We start from the raw sequence: 19,903 nt of genomic DNA on the forward strand, positions 1-19,903 counted from the left end.
GCCATAGCATGCTCAGCAATGGCTGCTTCTCTTAAATTCTATATAACAGATTCCTCATGTCTTACAGAACATTGCTTTTCAAATATTTCCCTAGGCCGCTAAAGTTTAAAGCCTCCTTCAATAATCAGAATTACTTGAGAGGATCTTGAGATCCTCTGTACCCATATATGTGAACATAAAAAGTACAGATACTCTAGTGTGCTGATATAGAAATCTGTATCACAATTTAACATTTACCCCAAATTTCCTCCTCCTCCTCAATGCCCTCTTCTCCTTCATCGTCAGCAACAAGGTCACTTTCCTTCTCTAAATTCCCCAGGTTGGAATTCAAATTGCTCTTGTCTGTATCTTCTAAAGACTGGAACAGAGAAAATTACTTAACATACTTTGCATCTTCTAATCTAAAAGAATCAGAGGTAGTTAAAAGTTTTTATTATTTTTAATACAGAGAGATCCTAACTACATTAGCTACTCAAGATAAAGTTCCTTTATGAATATAATTTGTGAAGACCTCATAACTCCCATAGGTTTTCCATATGACTGTTAAAAGCATGAGAAGCAAAGCTACACATTAATTCTCCTTGACTGAAAGGCATTTTATGTCAGGCATTTATTAAAAAAACAATATTAATACTTATTTTTATTAAATCTTATGAACAGTGTTAACTTATTACAACTAGTCCAGTTTTTGTTTCTAACATGCAAATCTGCTCCCCTAGGCTTTTTTTCTCTCAGGCCTTCTCTGCTATGGCCCCTGCCTTACGGAACATTCTATCTTCCGAAGCGAAGTGAGCTCCATCCCTTCAATATTCTGTAAACCCCTTAACACCTGATTAGGATGCTCTCATTGTTGTTAATATCTAATTTTCTCCTGTACTGATGGCTTATATTTTTTAATAATGACTTTTATATTTTTAATAATGATTGTTTACACATATGGCATGGGATCAGGTTACCTGAGAAACCGTCTCATTCCAATGAGATTGGCCCACCTCTCTCATGCTAGCAGAAAGGAGATGCTGCAGACCACATCAGACAAGGAATTCAAGAGCCTTTTCTGCTGTGGTTCCCACCCTCTGGAACACTTTTGGCCTTTTGGAAGGGCTTGAAAACTTGGTTTTGTTAATTGACCTGATGGGGGCAGGTCATACCTGGGGCTTGATGGGGGCAGGTCATACCAGAGGTAGTTAATGGACTAAGACAATACTCCACTTCCATCCTGTGAACATTTCCCTTTCCAACTTTATTTTTAATCTATGCTAATATTAATATTTATTATTTTAATTTCCTTATTTTTACTTAGTTGTAAGCTGCCTATATGAGATGGGTGGCATGTAACTTTAATAAAAAATAAACAAAACTCATTGTTTTATTTCATTGTTGTATGCCACCCAGAGTCATTTTTTGTGAGATTGCTGACTATATAAATTTGATAAATAAATAAACGGAAGGAAGGAAGGAAGGAAGGAAGGAAGGAAGGAAGGAAGGAAGGAAGGAAGGAAGGAAGGAAGGAAGGAAGTTACCTTAATCATTTCCATTTCAAGTTCATCATCACTTTCCATGGTACCATGATCATCTTCTATAGATAGTAAATCCTAAACAGAATAGTTCAAATTGGTTTTTTTTCTTTTGTTTTAACCCCAAAGCTCTTTTCCCTAGCTTTTCAGTGGAAAAAAACTAACAAGTAATCCAAGTTTATCTTCTAACCTATATAAACCATTAACATAATAATGCATAATAAAAATGTATAAAATGTATAAAACCACACTGATAATGTATAAAACTACATTACTACTTGTGGGTCAAGAAAGTTTCTGTTTTGCAGATGAGCAATTTAAGAAATGTAGGATTACAAAGCCCATCTGACCTTAGCACAACATTCTTAGGATAAGAGAAACAACTTGTTTCTTCATTGTTGGAATAAACTGACTTTCTCTAGACTTTTATCAATGTCATTTGGCAATCCTAACATACAATATTTTCTTAGCTCTTATATCACAGCCAATATCTGGGAAAAGACCAGGTGGTTGATCACATCTTTTCTCAAAAGTCAATTACTTATACAGATTTACCTCAGGCATACAAGCTGTTTCAAGTAGCATTTCTTCTTCAGCTTGACGTTCTATCATCTGAAGTTCATATTCAGTTATGTCTAGTGACATTAAGAATTCTTTTTCTGTAGATTTTTTAAAGATTGTGTTTGAAGCATCCACTGTATGCTCTTTCTTACCAAGTTCTTCTTCATTTTTTATATGAAGGTTTTGAACACCAGCTGTTTTATCATCAATACCATGATTTGACTTACAAATGATCTTGGAAGTCAATTTAGATACTCCATCGGCAGCCTTTTCCAACTCTATTTGACAATTAGATTTAATAAGTAATATGTCCCTTAGAGCTTTAATGTTTTTTGAAATATCAGCCAATATTTCTGTTGCACTATGGAAAAAATATGAAATGGGTTATTTTTTTAATCATACTCCATCTTTCTACTTATATACTTTATTTATACTTTATTAATTTATTTGATTCTTTTCGTTAATTTTTATTGTTTTAAATGTGGTTTTATATTCTGTAAGCCACCTCGAGTCGCCATGGGCGAATAGGTGGCAATATAAATTCAATAAATAAATATATAAACACTCAAGATAGTTTACAGCATTCAAAAGAATGTTGTAAATTGTTTAACTTTGTAACAGTTAAAAAATTAAAATTAGTGGAATTAAAGCTCAAATAATTATTAATAATTTGATGAACAAGGTATGTCTTTAATAATAACTACTTTTTGTCTATTCTAAACCACTGTCCAATTGACTTCACTGAATGATCTCTAGTCCATCCATCCTTTTGAAAGGAAGAAAAAATTTCCCCTGTCCACTTTCTCCATTCAATACATGATACTATACTGTACACTCATACCCATTAGGTTCTTTTCTAAGCAGAGGTTCAAAGCTCTTCACGTTTCCTGATCACATTTATCTGCCCTCTTTCACTTTTCCAATTCGATTATGTTCTTTTTCATATGCAGAACCCAGAACTGAACTTCAGATACATATACACAGTTTTGTATAAGAATATCATAACATTGGAGTTTTCATCTGAACACATTTCCTAATGATTCCTAATTCAAAATTGTTTTCTTCACAGCCATCATAATCCAAGTTGTTATTTCCATTGAACCTAAGATCCCTCTTTTGGGTAGTTTCAGATGGTTCAGATCTCATCAGTGTATATGTGAAATTGGGGCAGGAGTTGTCTTAATATGCACCATTTCATTCTTACTTAAACTGAACAATTATTTGCTTGTCCATTCACCTAGTTTAAAACAATAATTTAAATTGTTTTATCCCAGATTTGATGATAACCTTTATGGTTCTGTAATCATCTCCACCTCAGTCACTTTGGTTCAAGAGAATGGACTTGCTCACTGAAAGTCAAGAGTTCATACTATTACTTCATTCACCTCAAGCTTAGTCTTTAAAGCAGAAGATCACACTAAACTCCTATTCTTGTTTACTTTGTTTGCTGGTCTCTCTTGTAACCTCAAATTAGAAAGCAAGCAAATGCACCAAATCTTTACAAACTGACTACTTCCCTCAAATAAATACCAATGTTCCCATTCACCCTATGTTCATGAGTTTCAACAAATTGTAAAAGAGTACAAACTGGGGGATTAGGAGTTTAAGAGAATTGTGTGCCCGGAAGTACAATAGAATATAGTACAAAACAAGGCTTATACATTTATTATTTCTATAGTCACCCATCTCACTGGGTAACTTTGGATGGCTTACAATTCTAAAACAATACTGTAAAATGTTTCAAACCAATAAAAACAGTACAAATTGGATACTTGTATATACAACGAAGTAATTATCCAATTTAACAGTAAAACCAAGAGATGGGGCCCTTAACCTATTCAGAGCCCCAGGCTCAAGTAAAGTTCCTGTCCAAGCAAAGGAATCACTTTGAACATGGAAACTCTGTACACTACTCTTTCAGTTATGCCCACTGAAATAATTCTTTTATTGCAAGAATTTACTGAATTAAATACTCATATTCATATGAACTGATAGATTAAAATAAACAGTATCTAACCTTTGAATATGTGTAGATTGGTGAAAAGTAGCAGGAACACAATGAGCCAAATCTAGCACCTCCTTGGACAAAGATGTCAATTCATTTTTAATTTCACTCGGCAGCAACATTCCACCTGTTTCACAAAGGCAGAATATTTTACTAACTACTAATTCATCTGGGTTTTAAAGATTGAAAAGGCACTTATAATTAAAGAATTAAATGTCCACGTGTTTAAATTTTGATCTGGCTCCCTAAATTCAAGTTAATTTATGGATTGCTAAATTGAATTATACAACCTTTGGATTTTTAGGGAGGGATTTCTATCATGTTTTCTGCAGATGCTAATTACCTTTGAACTCTATTCAACAACATCTGCTCTGTTTATTCATTAGTACAGTCCTAATGAGAGCCAGTTTGATTAAGGCATCATGCATCAGGCTAGAAATCAGGAGATTGAGTTCTAGGCCCACATCAGGCAGGAAGCCAGCTGGCTGACTTTTGGCTAGTCACTTTCTCTCAGGTCTAAGAAGGAAGCAATGGCAAATCACATCTACAAAACCTTGCCAAGAAAAATGCAGGGACTTGTATAGGTAGGCTTCGAGAATTGGATACCATTGAATGGAAGACAAAAAAAATAGTCATAATAACCTCTATGATTGATTACTGCATTATTCAGAAACTCAGTTAGCCAGTATCATATAAAATAAGATGCAAAACACCATGTTATCCACTGAACTCCAAATTAAAAAAATGTGTGTGGTCCCAAAGTCATAAGAGAATCACATCTTGAGAGATTTATGCATCCTCATATGCCTGTAACATTTTTGCCATACTTTAATTTTCAAAAAGTTTATTTTCGTCATCTGAATGAATTCATGATAGGATGAAGGGTTATGGTTATGGACTGCAATCTACCCTATCTAAAGCTGAGAAAGAAGGACTGACCCAATATTACCTAGCCAACTCCTAATGCTTGAGAGGGAAAGAATTTGAATTTCACCACTCCTAGTTCAGCACAATAACACCTACGTAATGTGGCCTTCAATAGTGTGTGCATATAAAAATCTGATTTGTGTATGTGTACATGCATGTATGCATCTACCCCCATAGAACTGTACAATCATGCCTTCTGTATGAAAAAGTTGCTCTTCTCTGATTTAGCTCACCTGTTTTTAAACAAATATGCATCTGCTTATCATTACTCAAATTTATTAGATTTTGGTAAATAAGGAAGCCCGCCTATAAAAACAAGAAAAGAAAAAGAATAGTTTTTAATACAGAGACAATAAGAACATCTTCCTTCCAACTTGAAAAAAAATAAAGCAGTCTTTTCTAATCTCCAGATAGGCTGTTGCCTCAGTTCCCAAATTCCCAACAAAAATGGCTGAAATCTGGGAGCTATGGTCCGAAACTTCAGAAGTGTACCAAATTGGGGGATCTGAGGTCATCAATCCTGATTATTTAGAAGGAAGACAACACATCCTCAAAGTTATAAACACAGAAAAAAATAAGTACGTATACACAGTAGAGAATCAGTAAAAAAAAATGGCACAAACATGGGCTTTCTAGGAAAGGTATGGCAAACTAGGTATAACTCTGAAAAAGCAGAGCCAATGACTTTTGCAAAAACCAAGGAACTGTTGAGTAGACTGATTCCTTGGAACCTCTCTGGATAAGAAGAGAATAGGAGATCACCTATATGTGCTCTAGATCAGTGGCCCCCAACCTTTTTTTGCCACGGCCCGGTACCGGCATCACAAAATGATCCACGGCCCAGTACCGCATCAGCACGCATGGCAAGGCGGGCGGCGACCGGCCAGCCAGCCGTCCCCACTTCTCCTCGCCACCTTCAACTCCTCCTTTGTACCTTTGTCGATGGGCTTCGGGACGGTCGCTCGGCTTGCCTTGCCTTGGGTGCTGAAAGAATCCTCGCGCCTTAGTTTTGTTTGAAGCCGCCCCCCTTCGATGAAACTAAGGCGCGAGGTCCCTTCAGGACCCAAATGCCGCTTTCCAACTGGAAAAGCTCACCGAAGCACTTTCTCATCAAAACAAGATGGCGGCACCCAGCAAACCGGCGGCCCGGTAGAAAATGTTCCATGGACCGGTACCGGTCCAGGGCCCGGTGGTTGGGGACCCCTGCTCTAGATGGATGTTCCTCATAGGTTTAAGAAGGTAACACTAGAATATGACAAATTGTCTTGTCTGCAACCGAACTTTTCTAAACAGTTCTAGAAATTGGTCATTAACTACTCATAAAATATTAGAGCAACAACTTTGATTTTGGAGCAACAACAACAAACATGAGGTGAGTCTACCTTCAGTCCTGAATGAAAGAAAATTTTAATCATAAAACTTTAAAGAATTTGAAACAAAGAACAATGATTTTAAACTTAGAAAGCTATAAAAAGTAGCATTTTGCCTAACAGAAATTAAATTAGCCATTGCCTATATCACATTCTACCTTGTGTGTTATAATTAAACCCCAAACTCTATTGAATTTGATCCAAAATAAGCAAGCCTGCACCTTAAACCATTTGCTTAAAACCCCAGGTTTTTCTTTTTCTGGTAACTATACATTACTGATTCAAACAGATTATTTGCATAGTAAATATGGGATTATTTGCATAGTAAATATGGAAAATTTAGTAGATTATATATGCAATCAGAGGCCTTTTTCCATATCTTAGTTTATAACACTGAAATGTAATCAAGAAAATAGGCCAAAGCAAGGTTTTCAAATTTAATGTAACCTAGAAAAATACAAGCTGCTTTGTACATACATATGCATCTGTAGCTGCATACAACTTTTGTTCTTCAGTTAATGGAAAGCATTCCCAGTTACCACAGCGGACCAATTTGTCTTTCACAAGCTGTTTGTGGAATAGGTGTTTGACAAGGCCATTTAAACTCCATATCTCCTTACATTTTAGCTAAAAATGAGATTGCAACAGTAAAGTATATATTATTTCTGAAACACAGTAATACTGACCCATTTCTAATAAAACTGACAAAATAAGACAATTTTATTGGTAAATGTAAGTTTATATTCAGAGCACACAATAAATCTTTAACCCATTTTTATTCTGCTAAATGATTACAGTAACAGCTTCCATAAGAAGGTTGGCACCAAGAAGTCCATTAGCAGTACCAGACAAAGGTCCATCAATACATGACATACCTCTAAATTCAGTAACATATAAACGTAACTTTCAAAAAACAATCATGTTGAGAACCTAAATCTAGGCACATCTTTTTTGAGATAAGAGCCATTCAATTTGGTGGAACATACAATACAGTACAAATTCACATTATCTTACCATTCAAAATCATAAAACATATTACAGAAATAAAAAATAAGGAATGCAATAATCAGTTTGAAAATTAATCAATGTTGTGTGCCACAGTAAAAATGCAGAGCCAGGAAATTTTATTATGGGATGTTTATATTTAGTTCCCTTTTCTTTTATATTGCTACCATTTTACAGTATATTTTTCTGATTAACAAACGTTTGCTCTTTTTGTGTAGCTGACTATATATTTTGCTTTCTTCCCATAGTCATGTTTCTAGAACCCAAAGACATTCAGGTTTCTGGATTCTGTAACCTCCCAGGACTTGAAATGCATACCTAACATTAGAACCATCATTAAAAAGGCACAACAAAGAATGTTCTTTCTGCATCAGCTCAGAAAGCCCAGAAAAAACTGCAACCCGTCTGCCTTCCATTGAGGACCTGTAGACTACATGAGTCAGAAAAGGGGCTAATAAAATATCTACCAGTCTCTCACATCCTGTTTCAACTCCTCACCTCAGGACGCTACCATAGAGCATTGCATGCCAAAAGAAGTAGGCACAGTTAGTTCTTTCTCCTCTGCCACCATTCTGCTTAACACCTAATTCCCACAGTATTGTCTAAGGATATATACCCATTTGGAAGAGCTGTATTACAATGATCCTGCTCATCTTTACTACTACCTTCTCCTATGCATATTTTATGATTATATTACTTTGTTGCTGTATGTACACAGAGAGCTTACGCACTGGAGACAAATTCCTTATGTGTACATTCATATTTGGTCAATTTTTCTATTTCTGTTTTTTCTATTCCTATTCTATTCTATTCTCTTCTTCTAATTACCTTTTCATTAGCAAGGTCAGCCAAATCCACAAGATTCTCCAGTTTGATCTCAAAATCTCGCATCAGCTTCCATTTATCCCCTTCAATACCAACTCCAGCTTTTCTAATAGTGTTATCTTCAAGCAACCTTTTCAGTCCCACAGGAAAATCTGAAGGGGATAAAATATCAGCACAAAAATTATTCTAGTAATGAATCTGGGCCTGTTCCATATGATAAAAGGCTGCTTAGTGATTTAGAACCGAAGTGGGGGAATCTTAGAACTTCTAGGGTAATTTTATATCGATCCTAGCACTCAGAACTTTATAGCCCAAACCCACTCTTGCTCTCTGGAATTTGCTTTCTCTTCTGCTTTATTTGGGTAAACATGTGATGCTTATAAACAACTACTCATTCAGTAATCATTCAAACTTGTGCTGAAAAAGTGGTAGTTATGCCTGGGCCTTAAGAGTTCTGGCCTTCACAATTTTCTTATTCAGGAAAAATAATAAAACATGATGGGGAACAAGGCACAATAGTAAGACATTATTTTCAAATATATGGATATATAAGTAGCTACTACATCTATTGAATTCTAACATTAAATAAAACCAAGGCAGGATATTTCTTGCTATACAACAAATTCCAAGGTCAGATTTCCCTCCATAACTCCTTATGCCCCAGAAGCCTCCCAGGTTCAATATTTGGAGTCTGGCATGTTAAAAACTTCTTCTGGGTTTCTTTAGCATTACTAGATTTAGGCCACCTCATCTGTCCCTAAATTATTCAATTTCTTTAGGGAAGGAATAACAGACTCCATACTTTTCTCAAACGCCATGGGGATAATGTTCCTATATGGAGAAAGCAGAAAACAGCTGAACATATTTAAATTTTGTTTTAACACATTCAGTGCTTTTGGGGCAAAATTTGGACAATGAAGATTCAAGATTTTTTTTTTCCATAAATACACAGCAGTATATTTCCAGGTCAGTAGACCTGCAAACTAACTTTGTTTTTAGTTATTAATCCAATTTATATGGCTACTCATTTATCCATTTATCCAAACTAGGTGGCTGACAAAGGGGGGGAAATCCCATTGAAACAAAACTGACACAAAATAAATCAAGGCCAATAAAATCTGCATTACCAAGAAAAGTTCTGTCTCTGATCACTAACATTGCAGCTCAATTGCTGGGGGAAGACATTCACATTCTCTCAAAAGACCAATAGAATTGGTGTACCTCAGTGATCCCCAACCTTTTTTATGCCGCGGCCCGGTACCGGCATCAGCTGGCGCCGCGACCGGTACGGCATCAGCTGGGTGCCGCCATCTTTTTGATGAAAAAGTGCTTCTGGTTACCTCACGGAAGCACTTTTTCATCAAAAAGATGGCGCTAGCGCTCGATGAGCTTTTCGGGTAGAAATGGCTTTCTGCCGGAAAAGCTCACCAGAGCACTGGCGCCGCCATCTTTTGATGAAACGTGCTTCCGGTGAGCTTTCTACCCGAAAAGCTCACCGGAAGCACTTTTTCATCAAAATGGCGGCGCCAACAAGCCAGCGGCCCGGTAGGAGTTGTTCCCGGACGGTACTGGTCCGCGGACCGGTGGTTGGGGACCCCTGGTGTACCTGATTTTCACCAGTGGGGAGGGCAAGCTGTGACAAAGGGGAGGGACTATGTCAGAGAAAACATGCTCCTGGAGGTATTATTTCAAGGGAATCAGAAGCCTGATTCAATGCCATGCAGAGCTTTAAGTGTGACAACCAGTACTTTTATTATTTATTTATTAAATTTGTTTATTTATTGAATTTGTTTGTTGCCCATCTTGCCACAAGGCAACTCCAAACAGTTTACATTAAAAGCAATAAAACCATAAAAATAAACGTTTCTAATAACAATAAAAGTACATATAAAAATTATAATTAAAAGATGGAGCGGGATGGAGCAGGATGCACAGGATGGAAGGTGGGATTTTCTACTGGTCCACCAAACATCTCCAGTGTGAAATTCCCGTTGGGGTGCCAAGCCATCTGGCAGTCTTCAGGCCCTTACGGAAGGTCTGGAGAGTGAGAGAGGATCTCACCCCAGAGGGAGAGATTTTCCAAAGGGCAGGAACAGGCAGAGAAGGCTTTTCTCCTGGATCTTACCAGCTGGAATTTCTTGACCAATAGGGTCCATAGCATGCATGCTCTGCCGGCACAAGTAGGGTGGGCCAGCCCTATTGTGGAGAGACGGTTCCTCAGGTAACATGGATCTATGCCATGCAGGGCTTTAAAGATGGTAACTAACACCTTGAATTGCATGTAGAAGGAAACTGGCAACCAATATGGGCCACTCTAGGGGTTCCAAAGTCTTCCTACACCGCCATACTCTACATCAGTTGTAGAGCTTGCAAAAGCTGGGTTTTTTCATGCTGAACAGAACAGAATAACTCTTCAAGTGTAGCCCCATATACAGCACATTGCAGTGTCCAGACATGAGATGACCAGGACTTGAGTGACTGAGCACAGGGATTCCTGGGCCATTATAAAATAAACATTTGAAAACAAAAGCAAATTAACTGAGAATTTATGCAAAAAGGCACCCTAATATTGATCATGCTTAGAGATCAAATATAATAGTACTGACTTGTCATAGAAGAGATGTGAAATAAGTAGCACTTGGTTTCAGACTCGCATAACTGGACTAAGGCAACTTTTCCTTCCTTCCCTTTAGTATAAATGGCTGGCCATTCAATGTCAAATCCTAACACAGATCCAGCAGGCAAGGTAATGCTGTAAAACATAAGTATATCTGAGCCACAGTAATATATTAATGACACAATACAAAATAATGACTTCTTACAATCATTGTCAAATGAGAAACTAAATTCAAGAGCATGTATTCCCTTCCTTTCTCTCCTTTTGAACAAAAATGTTCTCTCTCCCTCATTCTCTTCCACTATCATTTACGTTATCATCTTCAATTAATACTGATGAAATAATCAAGATTAAGAAAAATAAGGGAAAAAGGAACTAGAGAATAAAACAAGGAAAAGGAAAATACATGTGATTAAGACTGGATTCCAATTTGCAAATTATTTTTACATGTATATCACCCAGAATACATCAGAAATTATTAAAAAGCAGTAAGTAGAAATATGCAGCTCTAGAAATTATAAAACAAAAATGAGAATTTCCAAAAGTTTCTTTAGGATGATTTTCTTGACAGTAAATGCAGCAGATGAGCTTTAATTCCCAAGTATTCCATATACCATATTCTAGAATGTGTAAATCAACCTATAATGTTGTATTTTTATTCATACATACATACATACATGTGTATGTACACACACACACACACACACACACACACACATATTAACTATATCTTTTATATGCAGTCCAAGACAATTCTTCTTCACTCACTATGGCCCAAGCCAGCTGAAAGGTTGGACATGCCTGGCCTATATGTTTGTGGAGAGGCATATATGTTGTTTGTGGGATTTGGGGAGGCTGTTACAATTTTTATGCAGGAAGTTACATATATGTCTGAGTATATTTCTCTGACCACCCATTCTCTTTTAAGTCTCTTTTATGAATTAAATATCTTAAATTTGCTTCGGGAGGGGTATGTGATTTGGAATTTATTCTATGTATTTAGAATAAATTATCACCTCTGCCTTATATTCAGGGAAAAGTTGGGTATAGAAAAAAGATCATGGTTGGAAAAAATTAAGACTTTCTGAAAAAAGCAAAAAAGCAGTCTTTGGGATTTTTCTTTTTAAACTGCTATAGATTTACACTGTAGAGTGGTGTATAAAAACAAACTAGGAATGAACTAAAATTCTGTATTAGAGGTAATAAGTTCTGGTGAAAATAAGCCAAAATGGGTAAACTAACATCCAATTATGGTTTCAAATTGTAGATTGATTCTTCTGTAAAATATGGTATATTGTATGAGATCCAGCTTCAAATAAATTATAATTAAACAAAACAAATCCTGATATGGTACTTTGGCCTGGGTCATATGAAATATCAAACAAGTCAGATTGGAGACCCTACAACCATATTTAAGAACAAATCTACTAAATTTGACCAAGATTCTGAAAGTTGCAAAGTTTTTTTTTAAACAACAGATCCTTACATTATATATAGACAATGTGATTTGCTTTTAAATAAACCTGCATAATATTGCGCACTAAAATTAATTTAACAATTTGATCTAACCCATTCAATGCCTGGGGTACCAATGGTTAGAATGCAATATTGCAGGCAAACTCTGCCCACAGCCTGGAGTTTGATCTTGATGGGGCTCATAGTTGACTCAGCCTTCCATCCTTCTGAGATCAGTAAAATGATTGTAGAGGGCGATAGGCTGGCATTATAAACTGCCAAAAAAGAGTGCTGAAAAGCACTGTGGAGAGGTATATAAATCAAAATGCTATTGCTATACTGTCATTTTGTGATTAGATTTAGCATGTCATTCAAAGACAGGTACAGACAATCTTAACAACAAATATTTGAAGCACTGCCTCTCCCCAGTTACATCTACCATCAGAGCAGGAAAGGAGGGTACGTTGTAGGTCCCATCTATCAGAGAAGTACATCTAGTGGGACCACGTTGCTGCCAGGAGTGTGTGGGATGGGGGTTTATGGGCTTCTGACTGTGGATTTTAAATTTTATAAGCTGCCGAGAATCAATGTGAGTTAGGCAGCTATATAAATTTGTTTAATAATTAATCATAATCACAGCTTATTTTTAGTTCACGAATTGTATTTATAGCTATATATTTTGTCTGGACTGGACAGGATCAACAATATACTGGTGACCGCATCCTATTGACAAGTTACAAACAATTCACTTCTTCCAATCACCTAATATAAACTGGGTTGATAATAAAATCCTGAGGACTTAAGTAGATGTAAATAATATAAATGGAGTGATTACTATGAAAATGCTATGAATAATGATAATCAAATGAAAACACACATGTAGATACAACTGGAATATACATTATTTTGAAAGATTACACTAAAAAAGCAAAAATGCAAGTTTTCATTATCTTACAGAATATCTTCTGAGAGCAAGGAACAATCATTAGAATTATAGCTGTAGATGATAGAGCCGTTGTATTCTAAGAATGGAAGGTTATCTTCCAGGACACTCGGTTGGAATGAATTCTTCTGCTTCATAAAAATGTGAAAAACAACTTGGTTTATAATTTGTTAATATTACCATCATAATATATTATTCCTTTCCAACTTAGTAGAAAAATACCAACCTGATTGGTTAAGTTACTAGTAGCCAAGTGAGAAGTGATTTGAGACCAATTTTGATATGCAAAAAAGATACAATTTTATTTTTAAAGCATATTGGTATTTTGGATACTGTTTACACAGATTAGGAGTTTAACAAAAAGAATGGATCCACAGACATTCTACCAAGAGAAACTTCTTTCTCAATTGCCATATTTAATAGAAACTGAAGGACAATGTTAAAATATTGCTAATAAAATCTATTTTGTCTAAAAAAGAAATTACTTGATCAAATGCCCTAACAAGGACAGTTTAAAAAATCAATCTGAATACACAATGTTTAAAACCTCCCTACAAAAATTAGTAACCCAATTATAACTGGATATAATTTTGGATATTCTTACACCTTGAAAATACAGCATCAAGTATTCCCGTTTAATGCCATCAAGCTAAAATCAACAGAACTACAAAGAACTAAATTAGCAGTTCTAAAAATTTCCATGCAAATTGGAAATTTGCCCAAAGGACTTGTCATTTTTCATGCTTTAAGTTATAAGAGCCAAGCATATATTCCAATTTTCTACCTTTTTGTCATCTACAGTATCTTCACTGTTTGGTTCTGTCATCCACAGGGGAAGTTTATTTGATGAAAAATTCATATTTCTGTCAATTTATTCCTCTGCAAATGCACATGTTCTGTAACAAGAGACATTTTATTACTTTTCTTGAAAGCAATAAAAATACCTTAATTGCTAAAAGATACCATTCATAATGATTTTTCTTATTATAAATTCATGGTTTTTTTTATTGTAAATTCATCTTTGGCAGAAGGACACCTGTTGGAGCATTGACTTTCACTTTCAATAAGCAAGAATGAGAAAAATTGGAAAGGATAAGAAAGCAAAGAATGCAGCCATATACAGAAGGTCAATCGTCTATTGACCTGTCATCCAGCATGCTTTGCATGGTATAAATTCAATTAGTCTGCTTTGCGGGGCAAAGTCACTCAACCAGCTTTTATGTCTAAGGCAGAGCTCATTCTCCTGGTTCCCTGGCTAGTGCGGCTAAAGGGAAAAAAAAACTTTTCAGAATACCTTCTTCTCTTGGTTTTGGTTGGACAAATATTTGAAAATGACAACCAAGTGTTACTTTAGAATATATATGGTGCTTCTGGAACCAAAACAATATATCTGTCATCTGTCACAATCATGTCTGTCACTTAGTAAAACAAATTTAGATTCCAGATGCAGGCATATGCCCAAACCATCACATCCAAAGGCAATTACAAGTCAATATAAGAACTGCTTTTCAAGAAGATTTACTACCAAGGGAATATTCATATAGCTATGGCCTTATTGTGAGGCGATTATATTTATATTAATATATAAATATAGAACTAAGTCCCAGAGGAAAAGCTGGAGTTGAATGCAACAGGAGTATTGATAGCTAGCGATGCCAGATAATTTAACACGCTAATATAAGCGTCTAAACAAAAGCTAACTATCCTAATAGTCGCGCTGGAAGTAAAAGAAACTCACCTCACCCCGAAATTTCCCCGCAGCCCAGTACCATAGGCAAAAAGTTCTCTCTTGATCTCTTTCCCGCCAGACGCACGAAAAAATCACTACCTACAGCCAACACTTATCGTCGCAAGGAAAATACGTCACGAGCCGCCATACTCCTCCTCTCCCCTCCCCCCCCGCCTTTCTTTCCGGCCGCTGTCAACTGTAGAGGTGAAATGGGGTGAAGTGCATGCGCACAAAAGCTTCCACGCCCGCCAGCCGCCGGCAACGCAAGTCATTCTGGGGGATGTAGTTTATCGTGTTTGGAAGAAAGGCGGGGGGGAGACGGGGCGCTTCAAAGTTGCAGGGAGAAAGGGATTCCTGCTCTCAGGCCGCTCGGTACGCTATTTTTTTTATCGTTTTCTTGCGGCTGGGGCGGTTGACGTTGGCTGGCGCGTGCCGAACATGAACCAGCGCCCCGGAGGAGGGCGAAGAAGCGGGCGGCAATAGGACCTGCCCGATCGCGGAGCGCTCATCCTTCATCTCAGAGGCGGCCGCGCGGGGAAGGCGAGCGCTGCAGGGGCCAGGGCGGATAGCGGCCGCGGCTGGTTGAGAAGCAAGTCGGCGAGAGGCAGTTGAAGGGATGGAGTAAGTGTCGACCGCCCTGCGCTGTGGGGTTTTGGTTTTTTTCACACACCCCCCTCTGGCTAACCCGCTCCACCCCACCCCCCCGCCCCGGCTCAATTGCGTGTCATGGCGCCTGGAGGGGCCGTCGGTACAATTTGTACGGGCGCCCATAGGGTGTGCGGTGGGGGGGGGGGAGCCAGGGGTGGAGAATGGAAGGACTCCCCTAGAATTAGGCTGCCCGTTTATAACGGGGAAGGAGACGCTCTTCAAGGCGAGAGGTCTTTTGACGCGATCGGGTTTGGTGGTGGCGCGAAGGCCCGTTCGGGAAGGTCGGGGCTGCCCCGTTTCTTAGACAGACCTTGCCTCCCCCCCCCCAGCTTCTCCGAGCGGGCATAGGCAGCTTGGGCTGGAGCAGAAAAAGCCCGACGTTCAGCACCTGACGGAGAAAAGGCTTCAGTCGCGGCGGGCTTATCAAGCGAATCCCCCAAGCACTGTATCGAAACACAGGATATAGGGTGGGTTTTAAAATAAAAATAAAAATTACCCGGTGAAATAACTCTCCTTGTACTCTAGCTACGTTTTCGTGGCTGAAGAAACTTCCCCTCCTGTCAACAGTTTAATGTTGCTGATATGATACGAGCAGGTTGGGAAGGGTGGAAAAGGATGTTTCTTTTTTTTCTTCAAAAAACGGATTCTGTGCCTTTAACCTCGGCCAGACATTCAGCAATTTAGCACATGATTTTCCACAAGAACTCCTCCCCTTTCCACCTCCCCCCCCCCCTCTTTCTATGTACCAGGCTAAAAATCAAAAGTGTTGAGTGAAATAACTTTCTAGGGGAAATTAATTATGCGCGGGGAGGCCATTGCCAGGAAAGCGAAATGGATCTCCTGGATGTTTATGATGTTATGCATCTTTGTTATATATTTGTTATTTTCAGTTGATGGTTAAAGATGGAGAGAGGCAGAGGAGGAGGAGGAGGAAGGAGTGTGGGGGGCTCTGGCCTACACAGGAGCATTTACTCCCAGTCCCAGCAGCAGTATCATTATCCTGCCTCCTCTTCTCAGGCGGGCTGCATGGAAATCCAGGAGCTGGCTTCCAAAAGAGTGGACATCCAAAAAAAGAGATTTTATCTGGACGTGAAGCAAAGTTCCCGAGGTCGTTTTCTGAAGATAGCCGAAGTCTGGATAGGAAGAGGCAGGCAGGACAATATCAGAAAAAGCAAGCTGACTCTATCTTTATCAGTAGCTTCTGAGTTGAAAGATTGCCTGGGTGATTTCATAGAACACTATGCCCATTTGGGCTTGAAAAGTAGCCAGAGTCACCGGAATGACCATGCTAATGGCAAAGAACAAGATTCAAGAAGGCGGCAACACCATCAACTACCCTCGCCTCCAGCTTCAGTGGGATCTGAGGAACATCTTCATAGCGTCTTAAAAACTGAATATATCGAAAGAGATAATAGGAAATATTACCTAGACTTAAAGGAGAATCAACGTGGACGTTTCTTAAGGATTAGACAAACCTTGATTAGAGGACCTGGCATGATAGGATATTTTGGTCACAGTTTGGGGCAGGAACAGACTATTGTCCTCCCAGCACAGGGAATGATTGAATTCAGGGATGCTTTGGTCCAACTTATTGAAGAATATGGGGAAGGAGACATAGAAGAAAGGAGGAGTGGAGGGGATGATCCTCCTGAACTCCCAGAGGGGACTTCCTTCAGGGTGGACAACAAGAGGTTCTACTTTGATGTGGGATCTAACAGGTATGGTATTTATTTGAAGGTAAGTGAAGTGAGGCCTCCATACCGTAATACCATAACTGTCCCATACAAAGCATGGACAAGATTTGGAGAAAACTTTATCAAGTATGAAGAGGAAATGAGGAGAATTTACAATGGCCACAAAGAGAAAAGAATGGATATCAGAGGGGACAGTGGAGAAGAACAAGAGGGTCTTGATTAGAATGTTTTTCAATGGGCCAAAAATAAAGCAGAGAAATGCCAGGAGGTACTGATATGTAGTGGTTGGAAGAAGTTGCCTTTCTTTTTGTAAGTTCTTCCCTGTTATTAGATAATTCCAATATATGGGTCTGGTTTTCATGTTAAATTACACCCAGCAACTTCTCTGGTTTCTTATAGGAACAATTAATTACCCTGTGATTCTGATTCTTAACCTCACAAGTTTATCAAATCTGTATAATACCACTAACTCTGTTGTAATCTTTAAGGAATATGTATAAGGTTTGTGTTGCAGTGTAACATGATGCAAATATGCCAGATGAAATTGATGTGTTGTAATAACCAAGAGCATTTATGACCAAAACTGACCTTTAAATTTTAAATGATTGTATTGGAAAGGTATATTTAACTAAGTAAATCTGCTCATTACATTATGATAAAATATTTTTAAGGGAGGAAGAATTGGCCAGTGATTAATCAGTGATTAGGTATGGGTACCTGATCATAGGATAACCCAGTAATTTAAGTGATGCCCTCTAAATGATATATCTATGTTTAATGCTGATCATGTCATCCCTTCTATATGGACTGTTGACATCTTGTGAGGAGAGCTTATTTAAATAGTACAAATCTCAAAACTATTTTTATATTTGTGGGGTTAAGTGGTTCTAGGAAGTTGCTGTGATATGGGAATTTAGTAGCTGAACAATCGTTGGAATTAAAATTCTAAACAGGAAGGTTAAATGTCTACAGTGTGGAAAAACATTAGAATAATTTCTGATTTATCTTCAAAAAATACTTTGAGAGATTTTGGTGCATCAGTTAGTTGGTATCCTGCAGATCAGATTTCACATTGGTGCAATTAAAGTATTCAGTAATAGCTATTGATCTTATTTTGAAATTTTAGCTCTGAAATATTTATTCCAAATTATAATCTGTATTTTTATTTTGCTAAACATTAACCCATGTTAAAAAAATATCAAGAAAATGACTGGAGATGATTTATCATGAAACAGAAATGAAATATGTATTTTGTTTGTTTGGCATCACTTAAGACTTCAATTATCTATATTTAAATGGCAATATAATGAACTGAATACAGTGAAGCTAAATACAGTATTGCATCAACATGGCAAGGACTGTGCTGTAAATCACATTTTAAATTGGAGTTCAGAGTGCCCAAACTTTTGCTTTTGACCTTGATACTATGTAAGCTATTTCTATGTTGAAACCTAGTACTTTTTCTTTAAAAGAACTAGATTGGTTGGTTCAGGCTCAATATTCATTTCTTTTTCATATCCAGGTGCTCTACTAGCCAAGGAGCATGATTTTCTAGTTTCAGTTGTATTTTTCTTGGTATTTCCATTTCAGCACCATTTTAAAACTATGCTGTGCCCTCCTTTCTCAAGGATTGTTAGCAAAAATGGAGATCATATCCTTGCATTTTATTTAGTGTGAAAAGTTGCCCAAATGCTTTTATTTAGAAAGAAAAGAAAAAAGATTGCACCAAAATCATCAAAGGAACTTTAGAAATGTGTGCCGTAGTTGTGACAAAGGAAAAGAAAATTAATGTCACTGTTTTAGGTGATTTACCCAATATTTGGCAATTTGACCTAATGAGTATTTGGCTGTTTCAGAAATAACTAATAATGTTTAATTTCAAACTCAAATCTAGTTTTAATTTTTCAATTACTAATAGTCGGTGGGCCAGAGCAAGTCATGAAAGATTCTAAGTAAATACTGGTATGAAAGTATATGATCTAAAGTGGAAAATTAGAGGTCTAATGTGCTGTTGTTGATTTGATAGCAGACTTGTAGTAAATTGTCTAAGCCTAAATTACCATTCTGCTGATTTGCTGATGCACATCCCAATGTAGTAATAGTAATGTCCAGTTATACAACATGGAATGCATGAACGTATGAATTCCTGATGCTCACATTTTCCCATCTCTTGCCTTTCTATTTTTCCTATTTCATCATATATAACAGGTTTTGTTTAAAAAAAAATCATCAATTGATACATTTTTATGGAAACTTTACCTTATCAAATTTAATAGAAACACACATATTAATGTTCTATTTTTGGTGTTTCAAGAACACATTTCTTCTGCAGCTTTTGTTTAGCAAATAGATAAAATGTTATTTACCACTACAGTAAAAGTGTATATTAGTTAATATACTGGCCTATACAAGTTTGCACTACTTTATCTTGTTTTTGTATTGAGCCAGATAGTCAGCAGCCCCTGTTTATATTGCTGTCTTCCCCCGCCCCAAATTTGTGTATTCCTGTGCCACTAAATAAGATTCTGTTTCCTCTGTATATAGGCACACATTGCCATGTTCTTCAAATCAGCGAATGACTTAAACACAGATGTGAGCATCTGAGAG

General features: G+C 37.3%; 2 protein-coding genes across 11 annotated transcripts in view; one reads left to right on the top strand and one right to left on the bottom strand.

The window, feature by feature from the left end:
* Positions 1 to 15,126, bottom strand: part of WRN (WRN RecQ like helicase) — a 58,162-nt gene extending 43,036 nt beyond the window's left edge. For 2 of the 9 annotated variants that reach the window (XM_087957359.1, XM_026672877.2), the window contains exons 1-11: positions 14,964 to 15,126; positions 14,010 to 14,121; positions 13,238 to 13,356; positions 10,817 to 10,962; positions 8,214 to 8,362; positions 6,858 to 7,007; positions 5,244 to 5,316; positions 4,096 to 4,210; positions 2,073 to 2,439; positions 1,524 to 1,595; positions 238 to 358 (exon numbers count right to left, since the gene is read on the bottom strand). In XM_087957359.1, coding sequence (XP_087813485.1) covers positions 238 to 358; positions 1,524 to 1,595; positions 2,073 to 2,439; positions 4,096 to 4,210; positions 5,244 to 5,316; positions 6,858 to 7,007; positions 8,214 to 8,362; positions 10,817 to 10,962; positions 13,238 to 13,356; positions 14,010 to 14,084 — 1,387 coding nt within the window. In that variant the 5' untranslated portion in view covers positions 14,085 to 14,121; positions 14,964 to 15,126. Of the gene's footprint in view, positions 1 to 237; positions 359 to 1,523; positions 1,596 to 2,072; positions 2,440 to 4,095; positions 4,211 to 5,243; positions 5,317 to 6,857; positions 7,008 to 8,213; positions 8,363 to 9,337; positions 9,432 to 9,816; positions 9,844 to 10,816; positions 10,963 to 13,237; positions 13,357 to 14,009; positions 14,122 to 14,963 lie in introns of all 9 variants that reach the window. The other 7 variants (XM_087957362.1, XM_087957357.1, XM_087957363.1 and 4 more) reach the window with 7 other exon arrangements.
* Positions 15,127 to 15,295: 169 nt separating this feature from the next.
* PURG (purine rich element binding protein G) lies at positions 15,296 to 19,690 on the top strand. 2 transcript variants are annotated; one of them, XM_026672898.2, is made up of 2 exons: positions 15,296 to 15,575; positions 16,493 to 19,690. In XM_026672898.2, the coding sequence occupies exon 2, from the start codon at positions 16,506 to 16,508 to the stop codon at positions 17,517 to 17,519; it is 1,014 nt and encodes a 337-aa protein (XP_026528683.1). In that variant the 5' UTR covers positions 15,296 to 15,575; positions 16,493 to 16,505; the 3' UTR covers positions 17,520 to 19,690. The 2 variants fall into 2 exon arrangements, with proteins under 2 accessions (XP_026528683.1, XP_026528684.1); XM_026672899.2 differs by having other exon boundaries at positions 15,297 to 15,575; positions 16,620 to 19,690.
* The last annotated feature ends 213 nt before the right edge of the window (positions 19,691 to 19,903 follow it).

This window comes from Notechis scutatus, chromosome 2, assembly GCF_049901735.1.
Source record: "Notechis scutatus isolate UNSWTSFEM ecotype Mainland chromosome 2, rNotScu1.2, whole genome shotgun sequence".
Taxonomy (NCBI): domain Eukaryota; kingdom Metazoa; phylum Chordata; class Lepidosauria; order Squamata; family Elapidae; genus Notechis; species Notechis scutatus.